This window comes from Sceloporus undulatus, chromosome 4 (assembly GCF_019175285.1).
Source record: "Sceloporus undulatus isolate JIND9_A2432 ecotype Alabama chromosome 4, SceUnd_v1.1, whole genome shotgun sequence".
NCBI classification, from domain to species: Eukaryota; Metazoa; Chordata; class Lepidosauria; order Squamata; family Phrynosomatidae; genus Sceloporus; species Sceloporus undulatus.
In genome coordinates this window covers 86,851,652-86,865,966 of record NC_056525.1, presented here as the reverse complement: position 1 = coordinate 86,865,966, position 14,315 = coordinate 86,851,652, and the positions used below count along the sequence as shown (strand labels likewise).

General features: G+C 40.3%; 1 protein-coding gene across 3 annotated transcripts in view; it reads right to left on the bottom strand.

Annotated features, from left to right (window-relative positions):
- The window catches only part of FGGY (FGGY carbohydrate kinase domain containing), a 208,377-nt gene that overhangs the window by 101,042 nt on the left and 93,020 nt on the right, over nt 1-14,315 (bottom strand). For all 3 annotated transcript variants that reach the window (XM_042462093.1, XM_042462095.1, XM_042462094.1), the window contains exon 8: nt 11,996-12,099. In XM_042462093.1, coding sequence (XP_042318027.1) covers nt 11,996-12,099 — 104 coding nt within the window. The remainder of the gene's footprint in view (nt 1-11,995; nt 12,100-14,315) is intronic.

Below are 14,315 nucleotides of genomic sequence, written 5' to 3'. Positions count from 1 at the left end.
GATATTGTTCATCTGCTAGAGGGGAAAAACAACAAGGTGGAGTCGAGTGGTTTAATTCCATTTATTTCAATGGGTCTAGATTAGCTGGGATACCACTGCACTTAGCCCATGATCCCAAATAATTAGACTAGGGTCGAAGACACACTGCAGAAATAATCCAGTTCGAGACTGCTTTAACCGCCCTGGCTCAGTGCTAGGGGATTCTGGGATTTGTAGTTCTGTGAGACATTTAGCCTTCTCTGTCAGAGAGCTCTGATGTCACAATAAACTCCATTTTCCTGGATTCCCTAGCACTGAGCCAAGGCTGCTAAAATCATCTCAAACTGGATTATTTCTGCAGTGTGTTTTGGATCCAAGTCTTGGGACCATGGGCTAAGTGCAGTGGTATTGTAACAAGTTTAGACCTATTAAAATAAATGAAATTAAACCATTCCACTCCACCTTGTTGTTTTTTTCCTTCTAGCAGATGAACAAAAGAAAGTATACATCCCTACCTCCCCCCCCCCCCCCAAAAGACTCTAACATGATGCCAAGCAGTGTCAAACATACCTCTCCAGCTCTATGCTACCTGGTAGAGCAGTGGTTAAATGCTAGCACTGCAACCACTCATTCACAAGCCACAAAATTGTGAATCCAATCTCAGCCAGGGGCTCCAGGGTTGACTCAGCCTGGCATCTTTCCGAGGTCGCTAAAATGAGTACTCACCTTGTTGGGGGCAATTAGCTTACACATTGTAAACCGCTTAGGGAGTACTTAAGTGCACTTATAGGCAGTATTGAAATATACTTCCTATTGCTATTATTTCTGCAGTGTGCTTTGTACCTCACTGGCTGCAATCTTGATTGTTAATCCAAATAGAGTAGACCCACTGAAGCAACTGCTGAATGCTGAGTCAATATATAAGTAAATCCCATTAACTGAGTGGATCTACTGTACTCTGGAAAAAACAATAGGATTTAGGCCAGTGATTCTTGATCTCCCAGAAGATAGTGATTCCTAGCAAACTGGAGAACACAATCTGAAACATTCAGTCCCGTAGTGTTGTGAACAAATTATATTGCATTTTGACAATCCAAGTTTTCATTTAAAAAAGTCCCAAACCAAGTCATGATTACAATTTAGACTTTTATAAAAAACAATATATGAGCTGACAGCCTCTGCAACAACCCAGCCACAGAAGTTTCACATGGAAGCAAAGTCTGGACTCTTGGCAGATTTTCAGCCTATTACCTTCACTCTTCCCATTGTTTTAAAAAATGAACCCTTTAGTTGCTGGAACCCCTAGGGATCAGTACATGTTAGCTCCTTTAACCTCCGTGGATTAGGCTGCCCCATTCTGCAAAGCCACATGGTGATCAGAAATAGCTCATAGGTGTTTATATAGACCAGTTGGCTATTGTAGTGTCTTAAAGCCAGGTGCATATGAAAAAGGTATGTGGTAGCAAAATTAGCTTTGATCACTCAAAGAGGAAAATCCTTGACTTGAAAACATCTTCACTGGCGAGAAAGTAACCAGTGTGACATGGATGCTACAAATAGTATTTTCAGGGAGATGAATCCCAGCACTGCCAATGAAAAGATATGCAATTGTTCTGTCATTTAGTTCTTGGGTTTCTATTTCTTTTCTTTCTGAGTCAATTTTAAAAAAAGACAAAAAAGAGTGGGGAATCACAGCAGAGTTATAATAGAAGACATCAGCATAAAATCTTCTGAACAAGCCAAATGGGTTGGCTACACTATTTTAAATGAAAACCCTCACTCTCTTTGACTTGGTGGCAACGTGGACACATGAACAGTGGCCAATTTGCAGTGGGTATGGGACTTTTGGGTATCTAAAGGCTTTAATCTGCAGAAAAAATAATGTCAATTTTCTCTAGATTTTCCTTTGGATGAGCAGATATGTGACCAGCATATTTGCATCTGTGGCAGAGGAAGGAATGTATGGTGATTGGGGTGGGACAGACAGTGGAGATTATCACACGGAGGAGGCAAGTATCTTTCTCCTGTCATTAAACCATGTTACTCACATGATCAGGGGGAAGATTATCACAGCCCTGTGCACTTATCCCTTTCTTTTCCCATCTGTAAACAGTAATGGACCCATCATTTGGTATTAATGGGAGTTTGTGATAATACCAAATGACGCATCCATTACTGTTTATGAACAGTAGAAGAACAGGATAAACACATGGGGGTGTGATCATCTTCCTCCCCAATCATGCGAGTAACATGGTTTAATGATGGGAGATGAAAGCTTGCTTCCTCTGTATGATAATCTCCAGTGTATGGCAGTCACAGGATCATTCCCACTAGAGAGTGGCACTTCTCAAGAGACAGAAAGTTTGAGTAGCTCATTCACCATTTTTAAAAAGTGCTGCATTTGTGCACATAATTGGTTATTAGTATATCTGCTTAGTAAAGATTTATACCTGTACTTGAACACTTCTGATTAACTGCTTGGCTTAGCTTTAGTGATAGCTGAATGCTAGTCCTCCCATGGTAAGAAAAGATTCAGATGAGTGTCCTGGACCAGGGCAGAAATACATATTTTTTTGCATTTTGAAGGACAGGGAAAAATAATAATGTGGAGTGACCATTGATATGTCACAAAAAATGACTTGGGGGAAATTCGCTTGTGGGCCATCATTTTATAACAAGATGCTTTGAAACTGGGGAAAGTCCAGCCGCTTAGGCCAAATTTGCCTTGATGTCCATTGTAATAGTGTAGACAAGCCCAGGGTCACTGCAAATCTGGAAAATCTGGGACCTACATAGGTTTTACAGTAAGTGTTGACTTGCTCAAGGTGATTGCATAATAAAACCTTTTCTAAAAGTACTTTGTGAGGTGAAATGGTACAATTAAGGAAGTACTTTGTACAAGACTAGTGCTGTAATCTGTTGAATTTAAAGATTGTTTCTCTGTTATTTCCTTCTCTGTGTATGCAAAACAGGGTTAACATCTCTTTATATGCATCCTGTTCGCACACAGAGATGCCAATCAGTGCTTATTATGTGTGTATTAACACACACACACGCATATATATACACAATGGAAGCTACATCCATAATACCATTTACCACTCATATTCCTACAAGGCAAAAAGTAAACCTGGGGTACTTTCACATTAAACAGTTACAGCATTAACTGCCATGGGAAAATCCAACAGAACCCTGGGGCTTGTAGTTGAGTGAGGCACTACAGGCCTTTGGTTGAGATTTCTAAATACTCCTCCATAAACTACAAATCTCAGGATTCTATAGGCTGCTACCATGACAGTTAAAGTGGAATCATAGCATTATAACTGGGTAGGGTGAAACAACCCTAAGAATAAGAAGGTGCTTTTGCAGAGAACTTAAAATTAGAGTTTGAATTCCCCATGTCTCTGCAATCACATCTGTCCACCTGCATAATGTATATTCTTATTCAGTTTTTATCTTTTTTCCCTTTTATATTTTTGTAAATAAAATCTACCCTTCTCCCTGCCATCTTTTAATGTGAGAGAAGCTGTGCCACTGGAAAGGTTTAGAAGCATTTCACATTTCTATATTGCAACATACTAACAATAATGTGCCTCTGTAAACACTGTGTGTGTTTGGAATCTCCAGATTCACATCCACTTTACTGAGCAAATTTAACAGTTAGTCAGTAGTTTGAATTAACTACAGATACTTCTCACATCTGAAAGTCTATTGTGAATGCTGGTAAACATATATTTTAAGATAACAGGATGCAAAGATGTAGGAAGATGGGGATTTTGGATTGTTGCAGGCTTCATTGTTCTTTTCAAGTCTTCAGCTGGTGTTTTTGTTTTGCCTTTTCATTTCTCTTCAACACCCTGCTCACCCCTCTCCCACCTCCCTCTCCAGTGATCTGGAGAGGGACAAATTGCTTTGGGAATGGCTGGGTTAGGGCCAGCTGGCTGAGAAGTCCATTGCCCAGGGCATTCGGCTCTATTTCCTTGGAAATGGCACGTTTCATTTCCCTAACCTAAAATGGAAGACCCATTTGACTAGAGTCAAAGGCTGACAATCCAGAATGCTGCTTTTGGGTGTTCTTGCACAAAACACTTTCCCTAGTGGTGCTCTGTAAAAAGATTGAGCACAGCACACCCAAACCAGCAGCATAGAGTGCTGGGTTTCCCTGTCTTTGCAGGCATTTTCCCAACATAGTCAAGGATTCCTCTGCACTAATGATTGAAGGAATCTGATGCTTTAACTATGTGGCATGTTCTGCCCTCAAATTGCAGCCAACATATACTGAAACCACTTGCTGGTCTGGCTCCCACTGAGATTACAGAGATCAGCCTGCAGGAACACTTTGAGCCAGCATGCCTCTGCGGTCTCCACCCCAGGATGTTCTGCAAAGAACACGTACTGTGCAAGCACTGGGGCTGGAAACGTGCTTTAGACTCTATTTGTGTAAACAAAGCTGGCAGCTTGGGTGGACAATTTCAGAGCAAAAACAGCTCCATCTTTTGTAGCGCTGGAAGAAGCAGAAGACCAAGCCAGAATATGCAAATCTGTCCAAAGTTTCTCTTTAAACAAGCAATCAAGCAAACAAAACTAGGCAAAGGACATTCTTTTGAACTAAACTGGGAACCTTTCAGGATATTTATAACTACAGATTCTCCCAAGTGATCCTGCAGTTTTTGTATCCTGTTGATGTTTTCAAGAGTTCACTCTGGCATCCCAGAAGATAAAAACCTCACAACAGATAAATAAAGTTCCTGCAGGTTATTCAAACCAAACAGCAGACATTCTCTGATGAAAATCCAAATCTAATTCAGAAGCTGAGTGGAGTGTAATCACAAATTGTATGATTTAATAATTAGCCATTTCTGTCTATGTCAGTGTAAACATGGTAAACACACACTTTAAAAATGGGTTTTACAAGAAAGAAGGAAGCAAATGAGCAAAAAAGCAAAGAAAAAAAAAAGGGGGGGGGGAGGAAGGAAGATATGAAGCTCAAGATTTATTCACAGGATTGTTATAAGTATGCCATTACAATTAAAGGCCTGTTACAGACTGCCAAAATAAATCTGCTTTGGGTCTCTTTGGAGGTATGCTATTTAAATGATGCATGCATCCTAAGAATCCGGAAGCTGCACCAAAAGCTGCACGCTGGTGCTTAAGAATGGAGTGTGGCTTTGGTGCGACCTCCGGACTCTTAGGACCCATGCATCATTTAAATAGCATACCTCCAAAGAGACCTGAAGCAGCTTTATTTTGACAGTCTGTAACAGGCCAAAATGCTTATTTTAGTACAGATGTAACAATAGACACATAAACAGTTGGGAGTACTCTTAAGTTTCTTCAAAAAGGTTTGTATGCAATTGGAAGAAATAAGGGCCTATACAGATTGGGAGAAAAGGGCAGACAGAGGAAGCCCCTTTCTCTCCTAGATCATTGTTGTGGCAACTGCACAGTGTGGTAACGATCCACTCCTCTGTGCACCGCTGCTGAGGTGCCATAAGTGTCCTGGAGCGGCGTTGTGATGTCCCTCATGTGTTGTGCCATTTGGACACGGTGCATGAGCCATGTCATCATTGCACGTGCCATGTAAACGGCAGAGTGCCAAGATGGTGCCCGTGACATGTAATAGGGTTCGGGAGCATGTGAACGCTCCGCTCTCCCGAGCCCTACTTTCTGCCCCAGGAGAGCACAATATTGGTCAGGAACATGAATCATGGGGGGTCCAATGCTTACTGTACTTACTATCACAAACAGATACTAAACACTGCATTGATTGCAGAGTCATTAATCACACACCAGTAGGTGTAAAGGAAAAGCACAAATGAAAGGCAGACGTATGCTTTCTATGTACCTAGCCCATATGTCAACAGATGTGGTGATGATGATGATGATCCCTACTCTTTATTTATTAGTTCCGTCTCCCCTTCTTGAACTTAGAGCCCCAAGATATCCATTCCCTAGGATGGTTCAGACATCAAAAAAAGAAGTTGAGGGGTCACCACCATTCACTTTTGAGCTGAATAATAAGATACCTTAGTACTGGTATGAAACAACTTCCTTATATAACCAGGGAGAGGAAAGATCAACTGGTGAAGTGGAACTCTTAACTCCACCCCACATGACTAGCCATATGTGCACTGGCAAGCTCTTCAGCCAACGTAGAACATTTTAAGGAACACCTTACTCTTACAGACTACTCTTTTAGGCTGCATCAATAAAAGTATAGTGTCTAGATCAAGAGAAGTAATAGTGCCACTGTATTCTGCTTTGGTCAGGTCCCATCTGGAATATTGTGTCCAGTTCTGGGCACCACAATTTAAAAAGGATGTTGAGAAACTGGAGTGTGTCCAAAGGAGGGCGACTAAAACGGTGAAAGGTCTGGAAACCATGCCCTATGAGGAACGACTGAGGGAGCTGGGGATGTTTAGCCTGGAGAAGAGAAGGTTAAGAGGTGATATGATAGCTCTGTTTAAATAATTGAAAGGATGTCATATTGAGGAGGGAGCAAGCTTGTTTTCTGCTGCTCCAGAGAACAGGACCCGGAACAATGGATGCAAGCTCCAGGAAAAGAGATTCCACCTCAACATTAGGAAGAACTTCCTGACAGTAAGGGCTGTTCGACAGTGGAACAAACTCCCTCGGAGTGTAGTGGAGTCTCCTTCCTTGGAGGTCTTTAAGCAGAGGCTAGATGGCCATCTGTCAGGGATGCTTTGATTTGGATTTCCTGCATGGCAGGGGGTTGGACTGGATGGCCCTTGGGGTCTCTTCCAACTCTAGAATTCTATGATTCTACCCCAGGTTGCTTTTGGTGTTTATATAATAAAAAGAGTGTTAGAGTCTTCAAGATGTATTGCAAACGTGAAGTGTCTTTCTCAGTTTTGTCTTAGAATTATTTCATTCTTTTGGAGAGTAGTCAGCCCTCTGTATTGGTGAGTTAGCCACGCATGGACTGAAATCATGAATGAATGCCACAGGAAGAATGAGACAATGGATTCCAACAGCAGCAGAGTGGTGCCTCCTCCCACAAGAAGCAGAAGATACTGAGCTGTTGAACTGTCTTTTTCTCCAAAATATTTCCTAGGTATCTGTTGTTTCTGAAAAATAATACTGGTCAATCATGAATGAAAGTTTGTGATACTTATTGTGGTATTCTGCTGGTGAAGGAAGGGTGACTGTATATTTTATTTTACATTTATAGCTGTTTTTGTTTTCCTGTATCCTTCCAGTGTGGGTCTATTGCTTTGTAAGTTCAGTCACACACATTCGACAAGTGGATGGGTAAGAAATGGGATTCTCCAACAATCACATAGCTGGTTCCTTTTCTCCTAAACTCAAAACAGGATGGGATGGAGAGGACAATAAAATTATGAATGGGATTTCCTTCCTTCCTTGTGGCAATACAGTATAAGCAATATGGTAATGCAGTAAAAATGTACATATCAAATTAAAAGCAATATCAAGATAAATCTAATTACAGTAAGGGCATTGTTGTTTTGTTGTTGTTGTTTTAGCTTTTTAGTATAAAGGGAAAGTAGTAGTAGTTTTTTTTGCTAACTTTTCCTTCTCTGATTAGCTGACAATTTCTTCAGCCAACACAAGGAACAAAGCAGGATTGATGCCAATAATCCAACATTCTGTGGAAATATATAATGCTATTATCTGTGGTATAAGTTACTGATCTTGTTGTATGATTACCTCTAATTTAAAAAAAACTCTATATAATCTCTTTTTTAAAAAAAAAAAATCTGTATTGGCTGGGTTATTATGATGTCTGAACACACAGCCAGTGTGTTTAAAGAATTTTTTTAAAAAAAAAATCATAATAAATTGAAGTCTAGTAAGAATGTGCTAGAAACTAATAATATCTTAAACCCATCCATGCCATACTAATTATCTCTACGTTCCATCTTCTTTCCTTTTCAAATTGGCAGCTAGCAATACCCAATTATTGGGAGTCAGCATAGGGTAGTGGGTTTAAATATTGGACCACAACTTCAGAAACCAGGGTTTGAATACCTACTTGGCCATGGTAAAAACCTGGGTGACCTTCATCAAGTCACATTCTCTCAGCCTCACAGGAAGGCAAATGTAAAATGGTATGCCCTCTGTTCCTGGTAATTTATTTCTCCTAAATACTCTGAATCAGCTTCTATGCCACTTTCTAAAATTGTAGGTACATTTTCAAATGGTTCTTTCTTGAATGAATATGTCACACCTTCAGCTCTTTTATATAGTTCTTCCTTATATTATTTCCATCATATTTTTATTTCTACTTGCTTGTGTTATGTGTTCCCCTGCTGGTCATACAACATCTCCATTCTTGGTTTAAAATTCCCTTTGATTTTTCAGATCTTGTGGAATAGGTGTCGTGTTTTTCCATTTTTGTTGTCACCTTCTGTTTTTCTGCATTTGTTATTATAGTAGTTGCTTTGTCCCTGTCCACAAGTCACTGAACACTTGCATTTAGAGTTCTGAGCCTATTTCTGTCACCTTTTACTTTTGCTTCTTGTCTGACCTTACTTAACTGCTTGAAGAGTTTCACCTGTCATCCACTGAGGCTTCTCTTTCTTTTTAACAACAGATATTGTCTTTTTCCATTCTTCCCTGACAATGCCTTGGCTTCAGTCCAACATTTTTCTGGCTCCGCAAACTGCAGAACAATCTCCTCCTCCTTTTCCCCCAAACACGATCCCCAAATGTACTGTTTACATTTTGACTTTTCAACCCACTTGAAATACCCAAAGTATGACCAATAAATGTTTTTTTTAATCATCCTTGCAAAGAGGGCGAAATACTATCATTTTAAAAAGGTATAGAGGATTTTACCATTTTTCAAGCACAAACCCTTTGTGAAAGCCTACTCATCTGACTCACAAAATGTCTAAACTGATCAAGGCACTTCTTTTCTCCTCCTCCATTCCACCTTTCACCCTCGCTTGCAAGAAAATAAAGTAACCAGGCAAATTATTTTGAATGCCTTCTTGTTAAGAGGCATTGAAAGTAACCCACTACTCAACCATTGCACTTTCACCCCGCTTCATGTTCACTGAATTTCTCCTGATAGTTGACTTTTTCCTTTGCCAGAACCACAACAAAGGAAAGCCTTGAGTTTTCATATGGGCCATTCTCCCCCTCCTGCCACCCCAGCCTTGTTTCACTCTCTACTCTGATCATGTCACAAAGATATTATTGTTGCTGGCTCACCAGGGCCCAGTGCACCTGAAGCAGATCAAAGGCACACTTTATGCCAGCCTGACCACACAGGTCTCTCTCCCACTGCATTAAATTAAACCTGATGATTCATCTGTATTGCCCTCAGGGTCCCTTGGTACAAAGAAAAGGAGAAATATATGCAGAGAAAACGAGAGAGAGAGAGAAAATTCTAACAAAAATATAGAGGATAATAAACTTAAATTTTACAGCCCTAATTAAAAAAAGGTACAGTTAATTTTACCCAACTGCAGCTGCATATACATCTCATTAAAAAGGCACACACAATTGCCCTGTGTCATCGGCACAGTATAAACAGGTACAGATAAAAGCCTGCTTCAACCCAAGGTTTCATATGTGCATTCCATATAGCTTTGGATTTGTTAGTTGTCTGCTGATGGGAAATTGCATTGCCTTTGACAACAAAATATGGCAAAAGAAGAAAAAAAGTAGTCACATTTTGAAACTGAGAAAGATTTACAATACAATCTTATATGCGTGTTCAATTGGAAGCATCAGTGGCCTTATTCCCAGATGTGCATACACACATTACAGCCTCAGTTTTCTCTTAGTTTATAGACTGTGTCAACTGCTAAGTCAAGTTCTAACCATTAGGAACATTTCTGCCATCATCATTATTTGTGCCTGGAACTTCATTCTTCTGTTGATTCTAATGCCTGATAGAAGTCAAAATTTAGCATCAGTATCATCACCATTGTCATCATCTTATTCTTATTTTCCATCATCATTTGTATAGCACTCTGCAGTGTGTGCAAGTCACTTTGCTTATCCTCAGTTTATTCTATAATCCATACAACAATCATGTAACACTTGAATTTTTGGGGGGGGGGGGAGTAATTGTAATCTAGTAATTGTGCAGTACATTTCTCATGTTATAAACCCATAACACAGGCTCCTCTTCCTTGTTTGAAAAACTGGAGGACTGGTGCCTTTACACTTCATGTATTTGCAGTTAGTCATGAAAACAGAATGTGTATGTACAAAGACAAATGTTAATTGTACTTCAGACATTGTTTCCTCCCATCTGGAGATCATAACTAAAATCAGAGCAAGGTCAACATTTCCTATATTTCCTTCCAGCAACATGCCTTTACAACTATGATTATGGGAGCAGCCAAACTAGGAGTCTGAGGCCTCCATGGCTTTCAGGTCTCCCCTCCGCTCCATCTCATCATGGGCCTGGGAAGTTCTGGAAATAGACAACTGAGAAGGTTGGATACAGGGAAGGTATATAAAGAGCAGACTGAGTCCAACTTACTGACTACAGTATAGGCAACACACTGTCCAATTTATTGGATACATGCAACAGATTGAGTCTAATTTATGGGGACATTCCCGACTAGGGCTGCATCCACACTGCAGAAATAATCCAGTTTGACATCATTTTAACTGCCATGGCTCAATGCTGTGGAATTTTGAAACTGCAGTTTTGTGAGACTTTTAGCCTTCTCTGTCAGAGTGTTCTGGTGCAACCACAAATTACAATTCCTAGAATTCAATAGGGCTACTAATAGCTGTTAATGTGGTGTCAAACTGGATTATTTCTGCAACGTGGATGCCGTGTAAGCCTAAGATAACTTGTCCATCACCACACAACTTTATAGAACATATTGGGATCGGCAAAAATGGCAATATCTAGGTTCAGTTTCTCATGAAGTTAGGCAATTGAGTTTGTGCTGGAGCACATACGTCTACATAGCTGATTTAAAATGCTTTGCTGAATAAATAAAAGCTAAGGCACTACACTGTTTCTGTAAACCACACATGACTACATCACTGTGTTATTCATTTGTTGTTGTTGTTTTCTGTATACACACATATTAACAGAGCAAAGGGCAAAGCCTAAATGTATACTAGGGATAACATTTAACAGGTGTCTCTTTTCAACATCTGAAATCCATTGCAAAAAGAAAAGAAAAGAAAAAAGAAGAAGACTGTTGTTCAACACAGACATCACCTTTGTGTGCAAACAACATATGGAAAAAAGTATACACTGTCATTTGTAAAAACAAAAATCAACCCTCCTGCTGCACAAGTTCTTAATTTTGCTTATCTACTTATTTTCTTAACTCTAACATAATTCAGTCTACGTAAGCAATTTCACAGGTTTGAAATGAAAAAAAATTACTGAAAAAAAAGTAGTCATGAAAATGGAATGCTTTCAGGCTTATATATTTTTAAAGAGGTATTAATTTTAAAAAGAGAGACACTAAAGTTTAATTGCAATCCCAGGAAAAAGCTTTTCCCTTAATTCAGTGAGAAAAATTATTGAAGCAAAAATTGCTTATCTTGGCTCTTTTGGAGTCTCAATGCAGCTCGTAATTCTATAGATCATTAGACCTCTCAGAGTAAGATGGATTTATATTGATTGAGTGAGAAGGTGGGAGAAATGAAGGTCTGAAGGGCTTTGCTAAAGACACCAAGTACTCTGTTATACACTAGTGACATGCTCCTCAGGGGTCACTCAAAGCCAGAGTCTCAGGCTCCAATTACATAACGCCCAGTCAAAATCACTGTAAAGTAATTTCTGACTTTCCTTTTACATTTTGTGCCTTTCCTCCAGTATTGATTTTTACTATAAAAATGCTTCTTGATAGCAAATCCATGTAGGTAGTATATAATGAGTTTCTGAAGATAATGATAAGAGTTACCACATGATACAGGAGACACAAAAGTTAAAGGCAAGGAAATTAAAAGAGGTGTAAAAAGGTTAGCTTTTAAAAAATTCCAACAAGAACTCACAACCAACCCAATTTGTATGATTTGCAGGAAAATTCTACTTGTAACTTACTGCCATGTGGCATGAAGATGTCCCACATATCAAAGCAATTCGGGATGTAATTGGCTGGTTTTCACAAGGTAAGTTATGTCCTTTCACATTAGCACCAATCAATCCTGGTATAAAGATATAAAACAAAGAAAACCCGTTTTTAAAGCAAAGCAGAATTATTTTATGTTCTAACACTGTGAAGGTTGCCAGTTTCTCTTCTTCTCACATACATTCCTCACCAAACAGATGGAAGAGGGAGATGGAAACGAGCAATACTAATCAGGTTTCATGGCCAGAGAAAGGGTATTCCTAAGTATGATAGCAACAGTCCTCAGAAATAACTATAAAGTAGGCATGACCAACTTGTGACTCTACATATGTTGTTAGAGTGCAAGCCCCAGAAGACCTAGTCAACACAGCTGACGATGAAGGAGTTAGATTACAACAATACTGAGAGGTGGCTCTAATTGGCATATGCATACAGGGTGCATTTCTGGAATTGACACAGAAAATGAAGGGCTTCTATGGATTTCACTTATCCTTTCCATTTTCTGTAGGCAGTTGGCTGATCAATATGGGAACAAAACTGAAATAAGCCTTCGGTTTGATCCAGTAGGATCTTTCTATCTCAGCCCATTTTTCTTCTGTGTATGCATATTTCTGGTTTCATGGGTCATGTAGGGAGGAAAAAATGAGTAGGGTGATGATGGCCGGTTGTGGTTTTGTTTTTTGACAAAATACATATCAGCATTCCCCCTCCTGCCCAAAATCTAGTAATTGTGCAGTACAATCCTTTGTATTTCATCTATGACATGCAAAACTGTACAACAGTGGTAAGAGAGGGAAGACTAAGGCCCTGTACAGATGGGCCCTTTGCGGCGTGCCCACGACGAGCTAGGGTTGCCTCGGGGCAGCACGTGCACACACCCCACAACCCTAGCACGTCGTGCACATGCCGCCGTTACGCAGCACCATACAGATGATGCACATAATGATGACGTTGCAGCTGTGCCACCTCCAAACGGTGCTGCGCAGCTGTGACGTAACCACGCCGTCTCTGGTGCTTTGCGGTGCCACAAAAAGGAGACGCTTCTTGGAGCTCCTTTTCTGCTGCGCAGCAGCGCCGCACAATTTGTATGCTGTGGCGCTCCGGCGCAGCAAAGAGAGGTGCCTCGTACCCCGCCAAAATCTGCCATTTCCAAGATGCCTTTTCTTCCAATGGTTTACCTCAACCAAGGCTGGAGAGCCTGTGGCCATTACCCCTTTATTACCCTTATGAACATAGGCACACCGCACCCGCTCCATACTTGGGAGTGCCATACGCGGCTTCCACGTAAAGCCATACTGCAATACATGGAATGGCGTGGACGCACACCACGCACACACGAACACCGTGAGCACAAGCCCCATTCTACTGAATAGGGCTTGAGTTTACGCAGTATTTGCCTTACTCGGGGGGGGGGGGGTCTGAACGGATCCCCGAGTAAGGCAAGGCTCCACTGTATATCAGTATAGCATACCAGCAGGATTTTGGCCATAATTTGTATCCAATATTGGTAAATTATATCTGGTAAACCAACATATAACACCATGGACCATAAATCTCATACCTTATGGGGAGGCAAAGCACAGTCTCTGGGTTATTTTTGTGGCTCTTCAGACCATCACTTTCTTAGCAAAGAATGATCTTAGATTTTTTTAAAAAAGATGAACTATTTAGAAATTCACCAGTTAAATGGGTTACAGAGTTCTACAGTGTTTAACATCAAAAGACAATTATTTTCCCAAATCAGAATCTCTCTCTCTCTCTCTCTCTCTCTTTCTTTCTTGCATCCCTCCACCGGGTGTCACCCAATGTGTGTGTGGGTGGGGACAGGGCTGTTGGGGAGCAGGGCTTCCTGGGGTAGTGCACGCTCCCTCCCTCCATGCTATTCCATCTTTTCCTGATGAGTGTGGGGACGGCATAGGGGATGAATCAACACAAAGGTAAAATCAACTGATTTAACTATTCTACTCTTGTCAAGATAATTCAGACCACTGTTTCTCAAGCTAGAAACATCACAACAACATAAAGCAAAGCATATGAATCACAATGTTATTAAGGAGTCATATGCCAAAGTGTACATTAATCATACATAACATACACGTATGTAAGAAGAAGCATCTCATAATTGTAACAATTAACAGTCCATGACCTTCATTCTGACCATCAAAATGTTGATAATACGACTCTTAACTGTCTCATGGAATTTCTTCATGGCAAATAGACAGATCAGTGGCTATCAATCATTATGACTTCCTGGAATTTTCAGAATCAGAAGCAGTCTGAATATTGAATAAC